This window comes from Mustela lutreola, chromosome 14, assembly GCF_030435805.1.
Source record: "Mustela lutreola isolate mMusLut2 chromosome 14, mMusLut2.pri, whole genome shotgun sequence".
Classification (NCBI taxonomy): Eukaryota; Metazoa; Chordata; class Mammalia; order Carnivora; family Mustelidae; genus Mustela; species Mustela lutreola.
The window spans coordinates 10,197,653-10,216,057 of NC_081303.1; the positions used below are offsets into that span (position 1 = coordinate 10,197,653).

General features: G+C 46.8%; 1 protein-coding gene across 11 annotated transcripts in view; it reads left to right on the forward strand.

The window, feature by feature from the left end:
- Positions 1-10,397, forward strand: part of EFCAB2 (EF-hand calcium binding domain 2) — a 108,672-nt gene extending 98,275 nt beyond the window's left edge. For all 11 annotated transcript variants that reach the window (XM_059145219.1, XM_059145214.1, XM_059145217.1 and 8 more), the window contains 4 exons: positions 4,592-4,671; positions 5,486-5,528; positions 5,631-5,697; positions 9,578-10,397. In XM_059145219.1, the coding sequence (XP_059001202.1) occupies positions 4,592-4,671; positions 5,486-5,528; positions 5,631-5,697; positions 9,578-9,693 (306 nt within the window). In that variant the 3' untranslated portion in view covers positions 9,694-10,397. The remainder of the gene's footprint in view (positions 1-4,591; positions 4,672-5,485; positions 5,529-5,630; positions 5,698-9,577) is intronic.
- Positions 10,398-18,405: the final 8,008 nt, after the last annotated feature.

Here is an 18,405-nt window from a genome sequence, read left to right on the forward strand (position 1 = left end):
TTGAGTTCATTTCATTATTAGTCGTTAATTAAGTTTTCTCTCAGGGAAAGCAGGTCTGAGCTGCATTCTTTTCTGTGTATCAACTCTTGTAAAATTAGTTCTGAATTTCCAGTATCTTTGTTAATCTCCAGTTGGTGAGTGTAGAGACATAAGCTTGATAGCGATTCAAAGTCTTTGGGTTACAGTGAGTCGTGCACGCTTAAAATATATATGTGTGCGTATATATGTACATATATGTATGTGTATGCCTCTGTGTGTATGTGTGTGTGTATGTGTACCTGTGTGTGTTTGGTTGGGCTGCTATAACGGAGTACCACTAACAATAGCTTGAACAATAGGAATTGATGAACTGACATTTCTGGAGGTTAGAAGTACAAAGTCAAGGCATGGGCGGGGTTGGTTCCTTCTGGTGTCTGTGAGGGAAGGATCTGTTCCAGGCCTTTCTCCATGACTTGTAGACAGCTGTCTTCATGCTCACATGGCTTTCTCCCTGTGTTCATGTCTGTGTTCAAATTCCCCCTTTTTATAAGGATGCCAGTCATATTGGATTTGGGCCCACCCTACTGACCTCATTTTAACTTGATCACGTCTGTAAATTCCCTCTCTTCAAATAAATCACATTCTGAGGTACTGGGGGTTGGGACATCAATATATGAATTTGGGGAGGATGCACTCAACCCATAACTCACTCTCTCTCCCTATATCTATGTATATATCCCCCTTCTACACATACACACACATAAACACACATGCGAATATAGTTCGATATGTGCTATATTTCTATTAAATCTTAATGACATATTTTCATTAAAATGACATATTTTAATATGTGGGCCTAATAATCATAGAGCCATTGTTGCATAACATTTCTGGCAAGTAGTGTTTTTGTCTAGTCTTACTATGGCCTCATAAAGTTGACTAATTTGTCTGCAGCAGAAATAATAGAATCACATCTTATCCTTCCCTGTCTCCAGTCTTGTTTCCAGATGCTCAGAATCTTGTCTCCTTGTGATGATAGAGGAATTACCATATTTTTAAAATGACTTTTTTAAAAAAGATTTTATTTGTTTGTCAAAGAGAGAAGAGAGCACAAGCAGGGGGAGCAGCAGGCAGAGGGAGAACCTGACGCAGGACTTGATCCCAGGACTCTGAGATCGTGACCCAAACCAAAGGCAGATGCTTAACCATGTGTCCCTAAAAATGACTTTTAGAAAAACAAATGGAATCCAAATAGAGCGTGGAGTTTAGTAGATTCTAATGTATCTATATCACTTCATTAATTGTGACAACAAACAATAAAGTTGTACCATGGTGATCTAAGGGTTAACAACAGAGAAAACTGGGTAGGTGGTATGGTGGGAATTCTGCACTGTCTTTGCAACTTTTCTTTTTCTTTCTTTCTTTTTTTTTTTTTTTTACAACTTTTCTAAATCTAAATCTGAATCTAGAACTATTCTAAAATAAAATGGTTATTTTTTTTTAAGATTTTATTTATTTATTTGACAGACAGAGATCACAAGTAGGCAGAGAGGCAGGCAGAGAGAGAGGAGGAAGCAGGCTCCTGGCCAAGCAGGGAGCCCAATGCAGGACTCGATCAGAGGACCTGGGTTCATGACCTGAGCTGAAGGCAGAGGCTTTAACCCACTGAGCCACCCAGGCGCCCCTAAAATGGTTATTTTTTCTTAAGATTTTATTTATGATAGAGAGAGAAAGCACAAGTCAGGCAGGGAGGCAGAGCGAGAGGGAGAAACAGACTCCCCACTGAGCAGGACACCCCACTCCACTGGATGCCAGGACCCTGGGATCATGAGCTGAATGAAGACAGATGCTTAACCAACTGAGCCACCCAGGCCCCCCAAAAGGTTAAATACTAAGAAACCTTTTATGATATAAAATATTTTTACGTATATATTAAACAGGTTACTAACATGGTAGCAAGAATGGTCATATAGTTTTATTGTTTTTATGCCATTGCATATCTTTTCATACAGAGGAAGGAATTAGATGTGGCCTCTAGAGGACAGTGTTGGGTCATAGAAAGATTTTCAGGTCTGCCTGAGATGAAGATGGATTTACTTATTTTTCTTCTTCCTTTGTAACCACAAGCCTTCTGTGGATTCATTATTCCTCTTTGACTTTCAAAAAAGTCAGAGAGCATGTATGCCTCCTCAGCTATCCTGATAGCTGGAGATCTGCTTTCACTTGCTGTTTTTGTGCCGTTAAGGCTCTTCACAAACAGACGGGGCCAGAATGCTTGCCATTTTCACCCCTGTGTTCAGAGCACTGGGGGCTCGTGGAAGTCCTGTGGGAGCCCGGGGACCACTACGGGGCACACACGACATGCTGCGAATTTTTGCATGGTGGAGAGAGTGCTAGAGAGGTGACTTCCCTTTGGAAACACTACAGACCTTTTGTAGATGGATGAAGATGCTCATAAAACACCGGCGGGGGGGGGGGGGGGTGTTCGATTTCTCAAGGTCAAGACTGTTTGCTCTGCAGTGATTTGTTGGGGGTGGGGGTGAGGGTAGAGAAGGAAACAAACCATTCGTCTAGCTTCCGAAACCCATTTCTGGAGTCATCAGCATAGAAACTCTCCATTTTAATTTAAAAATTATCCCTCAACGATGAAATCTGTTACACTGAAAAGAAATTAAATAAAAATAAAAATAAAAATTATCCCTCCAAAGGTCATCTCATGGGATTGACATTTTATTTTTAAGAGGCTCCAGGGGTAGGTAGGTTACAGAGTGTGACTCAAGCACATCAGGGCTGGATGAACATTAATTTGCAAAATCTTGCCTTGTACATAGAGACAGCTGAAACAATGGTTCGAGGATTGATGGGCTCAGAGATTGTGGAGGACCATTCTGTCATTCGATGGATGACAATTTCTCTCCATAGTGGAGTCTGAGGGCTCCCCTTATGCTAGGTGAGAACATCCAATATAAACACTGAAAAAGAGTCATTTGGACAACAGCATGTTCCGCTTAGCGGCAACTTACAGATTTCTTGTTTTTTTCTCAAAGAATAAATCTGCTAAAAGGTCCACTGTTGAATTGGGATAGATGAGCCTTTTAATAGAAACTTTGAAAGGGAGTGGAAATTTACAGCTCCTTGTAAATAGCCTGACATGAACGTTCAGATCAATAGTGTTTTATTCGGCCACACCATCAAAGCTGAACCAAAGGGCAGGAGTCTCTCCTGCTCATCTAATAGTGCTCAGTAGCAAAATTTCTTTCTCAGGTCTAGTGTTCTCTTATTTAGTGGTAGTATAACAAAGTTCCCTTAACTGTGTAGGCGTTTAGTAACTATCACAGTGATTTGATAGGTATTTTGGTCCTTGAGATACGATTGGTTCTCTAACCTCGTCCCCCACCTTAAAACATTTATTTATTTATTTGAGAGAGAGAGAGAGAGAGAGAGAGAGAGAGAGAGAGCTTGAGAGGGGAGAAGGTCAGAGGGAGAAGCAGACTCCCCGTGGAGCTGGGAGCCCGATGCGGGACTCGATCCCGGGACTCTGGGATCATGACCTGAGCCGAAGGCAGCCGCCCAACCAACTGAGCCACCCGGGTGCCCTCGAACCAGGTCCCTTATCCCACGTTCCTTATCACAGGAGAGCGTCACTCCATCCCATTTGTGCAAGTCCAAATCCTTGACCGCTCTCTTTCTCATTCTTGCCCAGAAGAGATGCAGCACCAGGTTCTATTGCCTTTTCTTTTTTAAGGTTTATAATTTTTTGAGAGAGAGAGAGAGAGAGAAAGACAGTATGCGCCCACGACCAGGTGGAAGGGCAGGGAAAGGAAGAGAGAGAGAGAATCTCCGACAGACTCCCCATTGAGCGTGGAGCCCCACACAGGGCCCAATCTCATGATGCTGAGATACAGTCTGAGCCGAAGCCAGGAGTCAGACGCTTAACTCTAAGCCATCCAGGCACCCTTGGGTCCGATTGCTTTTACTTCTTAAATATTTCTTGAAACCGTCCGCTTCTCCCTCATGGCCACCGCTCTAATCCAGGCTCCCTCACAGCTGCCAAGCCCACTGCAGAAGCCACCTCACCCACAAACAGTGTGATCTTTTACACACACACCTACCAGACCTTCAGGGATCTCCTGACGTTCTTAGGATAACAGCCGAAGTCACTTTCGTGGACCAAAAGACACTGCAAGGTCTTGGTGTCTTTCTCTCCTTCCAGCCTCATCTGGAAACAGTCTCCTCCTGGCTCGCTATGCACACCCTCCCCCCAGGCTTCTGGCCTCCAAGGGCACTCAGGCTCCTCTACCTGGGTTCTTGTCCCTACTGGCTTCTACGCACATTTTGTAAATCAGCTCCAGTGCCTTTCCTGATCTGGCCTAGAACTTTCCTTCGTTCTACACTCTGATAGACCCATGTGCTGTCACTTCACTGTGTTTATAATTAGACACTCAGCTCTGTTGTTTTTTGGTTTATCTGTGTCTCTACTACCAAATAAAAACTGTGAGCAGAGATCAGGCCCCAAAATGTTCATTATCAAATCCCTAGCACTTGGCTTAGGGAAATGGTGTTGCTCAATACACTTGAAGTAATCAGTGGCTATTTTTTACTGAGTGTTTAGGTAGAGGAAGAAGAACCCACCGGATACATTCGATATGAGAAGTTTCTTCCAGTGATGACCGAAGTACTGCTGGAAAGAAGGTAAGAAAGTACATGTAATTGTCAAGTTGAAGCAGTGATGAGAATTCTGTTGATTTCAAAACACTTGGCTTTTTCACTCTGTGTATTATACTCAGCCAAATATTTATCCTGGGATCGCTTCCCTCTGACTTTTCGCTATACTTCTGAACTTCCAGGTGAAGTGTGCTTAGAAATATCAACCACGGGGCGTCTGGGTGGCTCAGTGGGTAAAAGCCTCTGCCTTCGGCTCAGGTCATGATCCCAGCATCCTGGGATCAAGCCCTGATCAGGCTCTCTGCTCAGTGGGGAGCCTGTTTCCTCCTCTCTCTCTCTCTCTGCCTGCCTCTCTCTCTGTCAAATAAATAGATAAAAATCTTAAAAAAAAAAATCAACCATGTTTGTATTAATCTCATAAACAAAGTGTGATCACAGAGCCAAAAGGCCACACAAGGCACAAATCAACAACGTATTTATTATCTTCTATTGTGAGCTCTCAGTGAGAATTCACCCTAATTCTTTTTCTAAGGAACGTGTAGTGTTAGTTTACCACAGTTGGTTTATTATAGAAACTTCGTTTCCAAATATTTTCATAATGATGAGAAAGGCTAATAAATATCTTCATGTAGGCCAGTGAATTTGAACTCAGTATCTTCTGTGGGTGTGGAGTGCTTTCAACTTCCAGAAATTTCTTTAACTTCTAGAAATCCAAACATGTTTCAATGAGGGAAGTTATTATCCTTGCATATCAGTAGGCTTTATTTCATTTTATGTGATCATTTATTGTGTAGAGACTGAGCTAAATACTGTGGTGTTTCTCCTTTTACCGCATGATTAGATACAGACCAATTCCAGAAGATACCCTTCTTCGAGCGTTTGAGGTGTGTAAGCTCCAGATTTTACATATATTTATATGAAAAATTCATCCTGTAGAACTTATTCACCAAGCAAAAAATAGAATATCTACCCTTCTTTTCTCTTAGGTGTTAGATCCATCTAAACGTGGATTTCTGACTAGGGAAGAACTGATCAAGTATATGACTGAAGAAGGTACGAGGCATTTATTATGCATTTTATAACTGTGACTTATTTAAGTGATTAATAATTTAACAACAATTATGGAAAAACTCTAGGAACACCTTTAAATCAATCATTCAGTTTCAAAGAGTTATTTATGGTTCCTATTATTTTGGTATTGGAGTGGTTTCTGTTTTGCGGGGTAAGTGGACAAAGGGTAGGTTAAAGAAAGATTGACTTTTGCCTTATAGCATTTTATAACATATAAAGATTCTGCTGTAAATTGAAGTCACTGCATTCAGTTAGAGTATTTTTCAGAATAAAAGCTATGCCACTTGGAAAACATGAGCTGTCAATCAGTAGAAATCAATGCCTATTACTAGATTGAAGATTTGAATTGGATTATATAAAAATTCCTTTTTGAAGAGCTTTTCAGCTGATGAACTTACAGATAATACAGCCTCCATTGAATGGAATCCACACAAAAACTTACAGCTTTTTCTGCTGGTGGAACTCTGTATTCGCTTTGACCTTGACCTATAGACGCACACACGGAGCCGTCGTATTGGCTGAGCTCTCTGGGCTCTCTGGGCCGCCATGTTTCCTGGAGGCGCTCGCTCTCTGCTTTGCCTGATGTGTTTGTTTTCCCTGAATGTCAGTGGCCTACTGGGCATTCTCTTGAAACCGTGCCCCTCTTGGTCACCTCCCCAGTCTCCATCCTCTGTTCAGTTCACTGGTTTCCAGATCGAGCCCAGTGTGATTCAGAGTCGTGATCGCTTGAGGCGGAATCAAAAGTGCAGCTAATTGTGAGGAAGGGAGACGAACACCGCATCCACCTGCGTCGCTGGCTGACCACGTTGGCCTCACCCACCGCGATGTGGGGCTACGGACAACGAGGGCAAGAGTGACATGGCCGTCACAGCCGCCACCAAGCTCTGGGACGCTGTAACAAATGTCTTAGGGGTTCACTTTGATGGGAAGGGAATGGCTTTCAAAGCGCCAGCCTCTTAATCCTACAGATTAATTAAGGGGAGTGAATCCTGGATTATATGAGGCAATGTGAATTTAGTCAAAATGGCCAGAAAGAACTCATTGTCATTAATAGGGTGACCTGCCGTGTGGAGGTGGGGGGTACTAAGGGCAGTGGGAGGGACTCAAAGCCCCATTTCTCCAGGATGTTAGACTGGGGGAATCAAAGGTGACGGGAGACAATTCACAGCACAAGACAGTGTGTTCTCGGGACGGTAGGCTTCATGTGGGTGAGTTACCGGGAGCAGGGCTGAAGTCTTACACGTTCCAGCGCCCGTCCGGTCTGTCTCAGCAAGTCTGTGTTGAATGAATGAATGAATGAATGAATGAGCAGATGAGCGAAGAATATGTGAAGGGGTCGATGGAGAGAGATGCCCTTGATCACACGGTGTGAACAGTAGCAGGGAGCCGGGGTGAGTGTGATACTGTGATATCCTGGAGTCTGTGAGGGGAGAGGACCCAGAGGTCTCGCTGGCAGCCAGCAAGAGACAAATCTGGGGACGTGTGTGGACGGGCCCATTGAAGCCTGGGCCCGGGGGGCTGGAAGTCTCCATGTGGGCACCGCAGATGCCTTGTAGGGTGCTGGGCCCATGGGCCTCATGGTGCAGGAGGGGGTGTTGGACAGAAAGAAGTGATAGCCACAGCAGGACCGTGTGCAGCAGGACCCATGGGTCTCGGTGAGTCACGGAGTGTGGGGGACAGAGGTGGGCACTGGGGCTGGAGTGACGGGTCTTTGACCTTGGTGATGGGATCGAGGTGATGCTGCTGACTGACAGAGAAATCAGGAGCGGGCTGCCGTGGATACAACGTGGCTGTTCACCATCTCCACACATTCTTAGGTTGGGATGATGCCTTCTGAATGCCCAGGATGTCACATGATGAAGGTGGCAAATCATATGGACTCAGATTCCTACAAGTTGTCCAGGCGTGTGTATGGTGTCAGACAGTATTTAGGAACAGGGAAGATCTCAAAAAAAAAATTTTTTTTTAAACAAACGCACATTACCACCCACATGCCATGCAGCGTTCTAAGTGATCTTTCAATAATAACATTTCTCGTGCTCATAACGACCGCATTCAGTAGGCACTGTTATTATCACTTCATTTTACAGACAGGAGTACTGAGGCTCAGAGAGTCGAAGTGACTCGCCCAGCTCTTAAACCCAGGCAGTCCACCTCCCAGGACTGTGCTCTTAATCATTAAGCTAGTCTCCTTCCAACCTTAATAAATACTGCGTATCTCCTTCTTTGCCCAAGGAAGCGGCGTGGCTGCCTTCTGGATTTTACTGTGAGCAAGGCCTTGTTCTGAGCAGTCGAGTGTGGTCCCTGAGTTCATGGACCTTGAGCTGGACGGCAGCATCCAGATCCCAGCTCTGCCCCTCTCTGGCAGCGGAGGAAGCAGCCTTGCATCTGTGTGCTGGTGTCCTCTGCTCCTTCTTTTTCTTTTTAAGATTTATTTATTTATTTGAGAGAGAGAGCAGCAGCGGGGGTGGGGGAGCAGGGGGAGAGGGAGAAGCAGACTCTCCACTGAGCAGGGAGACCGATGTGGGTCTTCTGTGGGACTCGATCTTACGACCCCGAGATCTTGACCTGAGCTGAAATCAGGAGTCGGATGCTTAACAGGCTGAGCCTCCCAGGTGCCCCTGGTGTCCTCTTCTGTAAGTGGAGTAGCAGTTCTTTCTTCTAATGAGGTTGCTGGGCTGTTAACTTAGTGAACGTATCTGAAGCACACACAGGTCAGTATCTGGAACACAGCCATTCTCAAGAAATGCTTGTTACTAACATACTTTTAAGGACTTCCGTGGTGCCCATCAGAATTCACTGGCAGTGGATTTAGCCGGGTATAAGAGAGATTCAGAATCGTCTCCGTAGGTTCTGTAGGCATTCTTTTCTTAGGATGTAAGGACGGTTTCAAGGACTCGACACACTCCCCTTGTTTGATCATCTGTCATCGTTGTCATCACGATCCCATGTGAATAACTGCTGTGGTATGAGCTGACTTCCAGCCTAGAAAGGATTGTTCATGGGGCAGGTGGCAAGCTCAGAAGGTGAGCGATCCACAGACCTTGGTAACTCACCTGCTCAGAGAAGACTCTTTGGGGGGAAAGCGGCGATTTGGATGTTTCTGTATTTTTACTTCATATCAGGACAAAATTCTTTTTTATGTGCTTGGTGGTATTTCCAACATTCTTCTGGAGTTTGCTTCTCATCTTGGTGAAACCGATGTCCGCGATGATCCTCCGCTGCTCTCTGAATCCGGCGAAAGCCACAGATTTTCTGGGCTGCTTCTGGTTCCGTTTGACAGCAACACTAGGCCAAAGCTGTGACAAAGAGGGCCGTCTAGACAGGGCGGAAAAATGACATCTGTCCCTGGGCTCAGCTGGCGTCATGAAGCGGCCAGACCTGGTTAGGGGATATTCGGAGATACGGTGGTTGCTGTTCGAGCCTCCGCCCTTCAGCAATTTTGCATCGAGACCGGGCGGTCCCATCCTCACACCCTTGCGAACATAATGATAAGACGCCCTAGAAAACTGGGACTTCGGGTGAATCCTTAGGCAATCCCAATAGCCTTAATTCAAAGAACCAGCCTTGTTCAGGATGTCTTAATGTTCTCCTGCTGGGTTGGCTCAACTGATCGATTTCATAGCTTGTTTGAGCTACAACATCCACAAGGTAAACAAGTCCCAAACCTGCCAGGGGCACAGCAGCCCGCTCTTGGGATCTCCGGACTGGGTTGACACGCTGACCCCAGGGCCCGGGGAGGGGAGCCAGCAGCCCAGCGGGGACCTGGGCAGCTCCAGGGCAATGAAGTTGGCTGAGAGAAGGAGAAAGAAAATGATCAGAAGATTGTCAGTGATGGAAACTCTCTTCTTGTCCTTCCCAGGTGAGCCTTTTTCTCAGGAAGAAATGGAAGAAATGCTGTCTGCTGCCGTTGACCCAGAATCGAATTCCATTCATTACAAGGACTACATAGCCATGATGGTGGTGGATGAGAGCTAGGCACCCTGGAGACTCATCAAAAGGACGGCTGTAGAGATGGCCTGTCCTCGTTAATTTCACATTGTATAATTTAATGCCCAGTGACAACTACTTTGCAATACTTTAGATTGTAAAGATGAACACAAATTTATTTGGTGTGTTTAGCTTTATGGAATGACCAATGGCTAATTATTTTAAAGCTTATTCTTAAAAACATTTTAACATTATCTGTGGATTGTTGTGGATTGTCTACAATAAAACCCCAGTGACCTTCAAATCCATTATGCTGACAAAATGAAGAACGACCAGAATGACCCCAGGTTGGGCATAGAAGGATCTTGGGAGGGGGCAGAGTGAGCACAAAGTGAGGGCCAGTATCAGCGTGCCGAAACAAGCAACAAACAACGAGCCTCTGCATCGGGATGGGAGGGGGTTGTTGAAAGGAATATTAATAGTTAACCCCTTACGAGTGTCGTTTACAAATCTCATCTGAAATGTTAGTAACTTAGTGTGACAATGTAAGTGTGCTGATTCAGTGTGTTCCATTTGCAGAGCAGGTAACGGAGTTGAGGTCATGGACTCTATAGAGACAAGAAGACTGAATGGAAATTGACAACGTAAGGGAGTGACCGTAGTCTTCCGGTCTTTCAAATTCTTAGCTATTCTCATTGAATTTAAATTGAAAAATAAACAACAAAAAAAGAATTCTTAGCTGTTCAGAATAATTGCCGTGAGAATATTGTTCTGAATACTGAATAAGAATATTGAGAAATTGTGTGGTACGCATGAGCGACAGCAGTGGGAAAAGCAGAATGAAGTCTGAGCACAGGGAATCCCAACGGAGAAAGACCCAGGGACTCAAAGGCAGAGGGGAAACAAGGTGAAGGAAAATGAATAATCTCCCATAACCTGTGTATTCTGTCGTGCGCACACGGCGATCCCTGTTTGAAGGTGCTTGCTTCCTCCCCAGCATTTGATGTTGCTTATGATGCTTCCTTCTAGGCGTGCAGGACGGGGGCTGCTACTGGAGAGGTGATTTGTCACTGTTTGTTCCTTGGTTCATGAAACACTTCCTGAGTATTATCAGGTCCTGTGTTAGGAACTGGCGCTGCGAGGGGGCTCTAACTCCTTGAGGCCACAGTTCAGCGAGGGAGATCTGCAAGTCAGTCAGCAACCCCATTTCAGGCTAGGGCACATTCAGGGTGCTGTGGAAGTGCAAAAGAGGGGCAGCTCACTCGGCCTGGGGGGTGGGTTTGGGGCGAGAAAACCGTCTATTGAGCAGAAAGGACCTCCCAGATCAGGCGACACTGACCAAGGTGAGTAGTTCACTAAGCTGGTGATGGGACCCAGGGGGTTTCCACGGGGGAGCAGCAAGTACAGACACCCCGGGGGTGTCATGAAACAGGGAGCACTCTGGGAATGGAAGGTAATGTAGATGTGGGGAACACGATGAGAGATGAAACTGGGGTGGTACACAGGAGCTGTACCATTGAGGATATCGGGTTGGTCATACAGTTGGGTTTTTTTGTTAGAATCTGGACTTTTTCTAAAGATCACAGAGAAAGATCCTTTGTAAATCATGTGGAAAATGATCTCGAAGAGTCGAGACCAGAAGCAGGGAGACCAGGTGGTAAGGGAGCTGGTTGGTGGAAGGGGGTAGGTTGGGAAGAGTCCAGCAGGTGGCCAGGGGGTGGACGGTAGAGCCATTTATTTAGCGAAGAAATCAAGAAGCAGGTCAGGGTCGGTGGGCAAAATGGGGAGTTTGGTGGTGGACATCCTGGGATCAGGGAGCCAGTGAGGTACCCAGGGGAGACAGCCGATCAGTTGGAGCAGTAGGAGGAAGATCTGGCAAGAGAGAAGGATTGTGGAGGTTCCAACATGTAAGTAGTAGTTAAGGGGAAAAGAAGAGTGTCAACAGGCCGGGGGGGACATCAGCATTTAAGGACGGGCAGGGGAGGAGGAGCCCACAAGGGGCAGGGAGGAGAGGACCCCAAGGAGAAGACAGGGGCCGTAGAGAGGGCAGGTGAGTTGAAGACGGAAAATGTCCACCAGCTGGGGCAACCGAGCTCACTGGTGGCTTCTGAGGAGCCAGTTTGGTGAGTGAGGGCCAGAAAGCTGCGGGACCGGGCTGGAGAGAGCTGGCAAGGCGGAGGAGCTATTTGCAGGAGAGTGGACACCCGCGGGTGTTTGTGCTCTTCCTGGAGGAAGCAGGAGGGGCCGGATTGCAGAGCAAGGAAAGGGTTGCCTTGGGACGGCTTGGAGCGCCGAACCAGCTTGGACAGCTCCTTCCCAGTGGCCTCTCTCATGTTTGCACGAGGAAGAAGGTGGTGGGTTCTAGAGCAGGAGATGAGCAAACCGTGTAAGGATTTTCAGGGACTCCCAGAGGTTTGTGTCCAATAACCCAGGCTCAAGAGCAAACACGGCGGGTCGCTGTGTCGGCTCAGGGTTTGGGTTTTGTCAGCTGGGATGGAAGGAACCGAAGGTCAAGGCACTTGGGTCCAGCAGCACGTGGGGGTAGTGATGGCCTTTGGAGCCCACGTGCTAGGGTCAGAGGCAGAGAGGAGAGCTATCAGACTGAAGGACAGGGGTCTGGGGACCTCCACTACAGCGACCAGTATAGCCGGAAGGGAGGCAGTGACGGGCTCCCTTGCCGTTCCCGGGTAATATCCCAGGCTGCTGGAAGTTTGACTTCACCCTGTCCTTAGGGTCATTCCATTTACAAATAGCAAACATGGATGCGGGCAAGGAATCATCACTTATGGGAGGTATAGCGATGGGACCCAAGATGAAACCCAAGTGCAGGGTTGGCTTAGCCACGTGTGCGAGAGTCGCTTCCCAGACGGGGGTCTGAGCCCCATGCCTTTAGGTCAGGGCAGAGCAGCGTGGGGAGGGGGCGTGGTGACCCCTAAGAACACTCGACCCCTCGGGGACACACTGCAGCCACTGAGGTTGGTGGCAGGGACATGACAGGTCCTTGAAGGCGGCGCCTCCAAGGGCTCCTCGTTGGGCAGCATGGACCAGCCCCAGCATGCTGCGGTGACGCGTGTGCTGGTGCCCAGGGTGGAGACCCAGGTGTGGACTTGTTTAGACACACAGGTGTCTCCAGGTTCTCTTCTAGAAGGCTGTTGCCCTGCATGACCCTGGCGCCCGAGAAGCACAGTTTGGTGAGTTAACCCCGACATCTTCATCATCTTTCTGAGGACCGGTGCTCCCTTAGAAGGAGGATCAGGTAGTCCCTTCTAGAATTCTCCTGAAAGTTCTGACTGATGTCCAGCTGCATAGCCTATCTCAAGGAAATTCTGGTAGTCATAAGAGTTAGCTCTTTGGAATCTGATTCATTTATCTTTAGCAGAAATTTGTGTGGTTTTTTTTAAGGCCCCCAAAAAGGAGCAACACAGACGTCCCACAGAAATCTGGTTTTATCCCCCAGTTCCAGAATAAATGTGGGAGTCACAAAGGGAACATTTGTCTTTCTACTCAAACCATTTCGGTTCATATTTTACCTCTCTCTCCACTTAGCCCCAGCCTCTGACTTCAACCACAAGAGCATTTTCCTGGCAAGAGGGGTGCTTGGTCTCTCGGGCAGGGTCTGCTTTTCCTTGTGACCCTGGCTTCTGGAGCTCCTGCCCCACCCCCCAGCTCTGCAGGGCTTTGCCCTGTGTTGCCCGTGACTCACTCTGGTCAGATGCCCCCTCCTGTGCACCCCATCTGGAAAACAGAGCCCACCTCAGCTTCTCCCGCCTTCCCAAGTGTCCAAGTGCCAGATGCTAAGAGGCAAAGAGAACGTTCAACACAGTTGGCTGGCTCGGGACTTCCACTGGCGGGACTATTTTCTGTGGCATGCGATACATCGAGATCTTTCTCTCTTCCTTCCAACTTTACCTCCTTCACCTTTTCTAGTTGTTTTTGGATGAGAGAGCACTTTTTCCTACAGCCACTTCCCTGTAAAGGGTCAGTGTCACTATGTTGCCTCTTCTGGGCACTTTAAAGAAGCCAAGAGCCCCCTGGTCACAGACCCCCCCAACCTCATGCCGGACGGGGTGGCCATGTGTGTCTGCAAGTTGGGTCAGCAATCTCCGGCATCAGAACACCTGGGAGAGGTATATATTAGAAATCTGGGGGGGCGCCTGGGTGGCTCAGTTGGTTGAACAACTGCCTTCGGCTCAGGTCATGATCTTGGACTTCCGGGATCGAGTCCCGCATTGGGCTCCCAGCTCCTTGGCGAGTCAGCTTCTCCCTCTGACCTTCTCCTCTCTCATGCTCTCTCTCACTCATTCTCTCTCAAATAAATAAATAAAATCTTAAAAAAAAAAAAAATCCGGGCTCCTGGGTCCCATCAGGGCCCAGACCGAATCTCCGGGGCAGTATTAGATTGCGCAGTCAAGTGGGGGTTTGGAGCTGGGCTTTGCCACAGACTGACAAGGCAGTGGGTGCAGACATTTAATACTATTGGGTCTCTGTGTCCCAATTTATGAAGTGGGAAGAAGACCAACCTTGTAGGACTGGTAGGAAAATCAAATGAATAATGAAGGTGAAAATTCTTTAAAGGGTATAAGGCATGGCACAAATTTTATTTATAGGAAACCAGCCTGGGTAGGGCGGAATGAGTGAAGGAGGAAGAGGAGAGAGGGGAGGAGAGGAGGAAGTGGTCCACTGCCTGGCTGGGCAAGTAGGTAATCATGTATTTAATCTACGGGCCGAGGGTAGAGAGCCACCTCAGTCACTGCTGGTAGAGATAACAGGAGATTTGCTATCCTGGTGCTGCTAATTATAAGCTCTTAAGTTAACTACTAGATTGTGAAATTAGGGGGTTTTAGGCAGCACTTGGTCTTTCTTTTTCTGAAAACTGCAGTAAAAAAAACCCAACAGTATAAAATGAACCATCTTAATCATTGTCAAGTGTACAGTTCAGTAGTGCTGAGTGTATGTACGTTCTTGTGAAACAGATCTCCAGAACCTTTTTGTCTTGCAAATCAGAAATTTTATACCCGTTAAACAACACCCCTTTCCCCCCTGCCACTAGCAAATACCATTCTGCTTTGTTTCTGTGCGTTTGATGACTACGAGTTAGATACCGCTTGTAAGTTGAATCACACATTATTTGTCTCTTTGTGACGGGCTGATTTCACTCCGCATCCTGTCCTCAAGGTTCATGCATGTTGGAGCAGGTGTCGGGATCTCCTGCCTTTCAAAGGCAGGCTGAGACTCCGTCGCACATGCATACCATGTTTTGCTCCTCCATCCGTTTACCGGTGGGCATCCAAAGTGCTTTCACCTCGTGGGGCACCGGCATGGCTCTGTCGGTTGGTGTCTGACTCTTGGTTTTGGTGCAGGTCATGATCTCAGGGTCATGATCTCAGGCCCCATGTGGAGCCCCAGATCTGTCTCCCTGGTCAGCAGGGAGTCTGTTTGAAGATTCTCCGTCTGCCCCTCCCCCCACTAGTGTGCTCACACTTTCTCTCTCTATAAATAAATAAAAACTCTTTTAAAAAGTGGTACTTGTAAATGTATGGGTCTTGTCTGAAGGAGGCTGTGTGGGGTTAGACACCACATTGCAATTGCTTTCACTTCCTGGCTCTGGTGAGGAAAACCACCATGAACGTGAGTGTATCTCTCTCTCTCAGATCCTGCTTTCGATTATCTTGGATAAATACCCAGAAGTGGGATTGCTGGATCTTTCTTCTTTTTTTAAAAATTCGCTAGCAGCCATAGTGCTTTTAAAGTGGCATAAATTATTCACCTTGCCCCCTGGAGAAAACTCCCCTTCATTTGAGGAAGCAGTGTTTTATTTTGATCAAAAACATTCATGGGGCACCTGAGTGGTTCAGTCGGTTAAGCCTCTGCCTTCGGCTCAGGTCATAATCTCAGGGTTCTGGGATCAAGCCCCGCTTCGGGTTCCTACTCAGCGGAAAGCCTGCATCTCTCTCTGTCGCTCAAATAAATAAAATCTTATTTAAAACCCCCCCAAATTAGGGTTTTTCTGATCTGAATAATTAGTTTTTATTCTTTTTTTTTTTAAATTTGATTTATTTGAGAGAGAGCATGACCATGGGGAGGGGCAGAAGGAGAGAGAGAAGCAAACTTTCCCCTGAGGAGGGGAGCCAGTGCAGGGCTGGATCCCAGGACCCTGGAATCATGATCTGAGCTGGAGGCAGACGCTTACCTGACTGAGCCACCCGGGCACCCCTGGACACTTTAAATATCTTGCCAGCTGTGGTGGCTCTACTCAGAGCCCAAGGCATGATGTCCAAAGGGGGCAGAGTTTGTTGTTAGTGAGAATGATGGTAAATTGATTTGCCGACTGGTCTTCTTGATGATATACAGTCTTTTTTTTAGTCACTTTTCACAAAATCAGATGAGACCTTGTCACTTAGCTGACACAGAGCTCTGCCATTTTCTTGGAACTTGCTTCTGCTAACAACACTCCTGCTATTTTCCATTCCAGGCCACTTTGTGGGAAACTTTCTAAGCCTCCTGTCCGTTTAGGGAGGCTCGTTTTGTTAAAACCAGGTAACATTTGTGAATGCTCTGCTTCACTGGGCAGCCATATATTTAGTAAAGGGCGAGAGTGTGTAGGGGCCTGAGCCACCCCAGGCTGCCCTTAGGACACCTGCCTGCCTTCCTGACATGTGCCTCCTAACACCTGGGCCCAGTGACCGATGCAATGCATGCTGGTCAGATCTGATTCTAATTTTGACAATCTCCAGTGGAAAGGGTCTTTTGAGAAAGCAATGTAAAATGTAAAATCCTCTAAAAATCGGTATAGTATTTTTAAAGCGATGCAGAGCTATTAAAAAGAAACTGGAAAATACCAGGAAGCAAAAAGAAAAGAAAACCGACGACTATGTATTCTTTTTTTCAAAAAAATTTATTTATATATTTTTTGGGAGGAGAGAGAGAGCGCGCACAAGTAGGGAGAGCAGCAGGCAGAGGGAAAAGCAGGTCTCCGGCAGAGCAAGGAGCCCGATGCGGGACTCGACTCCAGGACCCTGGGATCATGACCTGAGCCAAAGGCAGAGGCTTAACTGACTGAGCCACCCAGGTGTCCCAAGACTACATAGTACCAAGACTATGTAGCTTTATAGAGCTTCTTCAAAGTATCCCTGTGGAGTCGATTGGTTGGGGTTCTTGACTGTAAGGATGGAAACAAGCCTGCTTAACCGGAGCGAGAGGGGCTTATTCACTGGGAGGCAGAGGTGCTCACAGAGCCCACGGGAGCCGGGGAAGGAGGCTCAGGGCAGAGAAGAGCCAAGAGGGCTTTCTGGGGGCAAAGAAGCTAGGGGCAAGACATAGCAACCACCTCCTAAACGGCACAGCCCGTCATAGGGGAGTGACCTCTCACAGGCTCAGGTTAGAGTCCCAGGAGGGAGTGCGGGGTTGGAGGGTGGGAGCTGAGGGCTTCCTCCTTCCAGGCATCCACGGAAGGCAGGCATCATCCCAGAGATCATTCAACCACTGGCTACCCCTGCCCCCACCCAGGGGAGGAGAACTAAACCCAGCACAAATTTATGGCAAGGTTCCTATGACGCGATCTGTACTTCAATACACCCTGAACAATTTTTCTGCGTTCATGTATCTTTACCCAAAATATAAATTTAATCACAGAATAGTATCTAATTGTTGGGATCTGTTGTAATTTATTTAACTAGTTCCTTGTTCCCGGTCATCTAAATAATTCCTAATTTTTCTCTATTATGATAAATTGTTATGAACATCTAGGTAGTTAAATCTTAATGATTGGCTTAGAATACAGTCCTGGAAATGGAATGGTTGAGTCATCTTTAAAGAGCCGGGGATATCTGTATTTAGAAGCCTATTGTTAAGAATGTACTTTCAAGCTATTCTAGTGAAACCCTCAGTGATTTGGGGGCTTTTAATAGTGCCAATTTGATAGGCAAAAATAGTATCTATTGATTTTTTCAATGTCTGCATTCCATTGATGACTTGAACTTTCTAAAGGCTCATGACAATGTGTGCAGAAGGATTCCGCTGGATTAGCTCCAGGAGGCACCCAATTTGAGCCCTCGCAGACAGTTTCCAGCCAGACAGAAACAAGAACCGCCCCCATCCTCTGCCCCGGCTGCTGTGAGATGGAGCCCACAAAGCACATCATTACGCAGAATCCCAATTCAAGGGGCCCCTGGGTGGCTCAGGTCATGATCTTGGGGTCCTAGGATCGAGTCCTGCATCAGGCTCTCTGCTCAGTGGGGAGCCTGCTTGTCCCTCTTTCCCTCTTTCTCTGCCCCTCCCCTGCTCATGCTCTCTCTTTCTATCTCAAATAAATAAATAAAAATCTTAAAAAAAAATCCCAATTCTTTGGGATTTCATTCTAAACAGTTACATTTCATTCTAAACAGTTACCACTTGGAGGAGGTCATGAGGAAGAACATCCCACAGTCAGACAGAACAGTTGGCAATAATGTCCCACTTGTTCAAGCAAAGAAATAGGAGCTGGGGAAATAAACATGCCAGTAAGACAGGAAGAGTGATCACCGAAGCCAGAACGAGGGTCTAAGTGGCCCTCTGCTCTACTACCAGCTTCTTACGAGGGTCTAAGTGGCCCTCTGCTCTACTACCAGCTTCTTGAGATATAATTGTAGTTCCTAACACAATTCATCTGCTCATTCAGTCAACGTTTATTGAATTCCCAGTATGCTCCAGACAGATCTGGACAGAGATGCCACAATGAATGAGACACAGTCCTTGTCCTTGAGAGGTTTCCATCTTATGGAC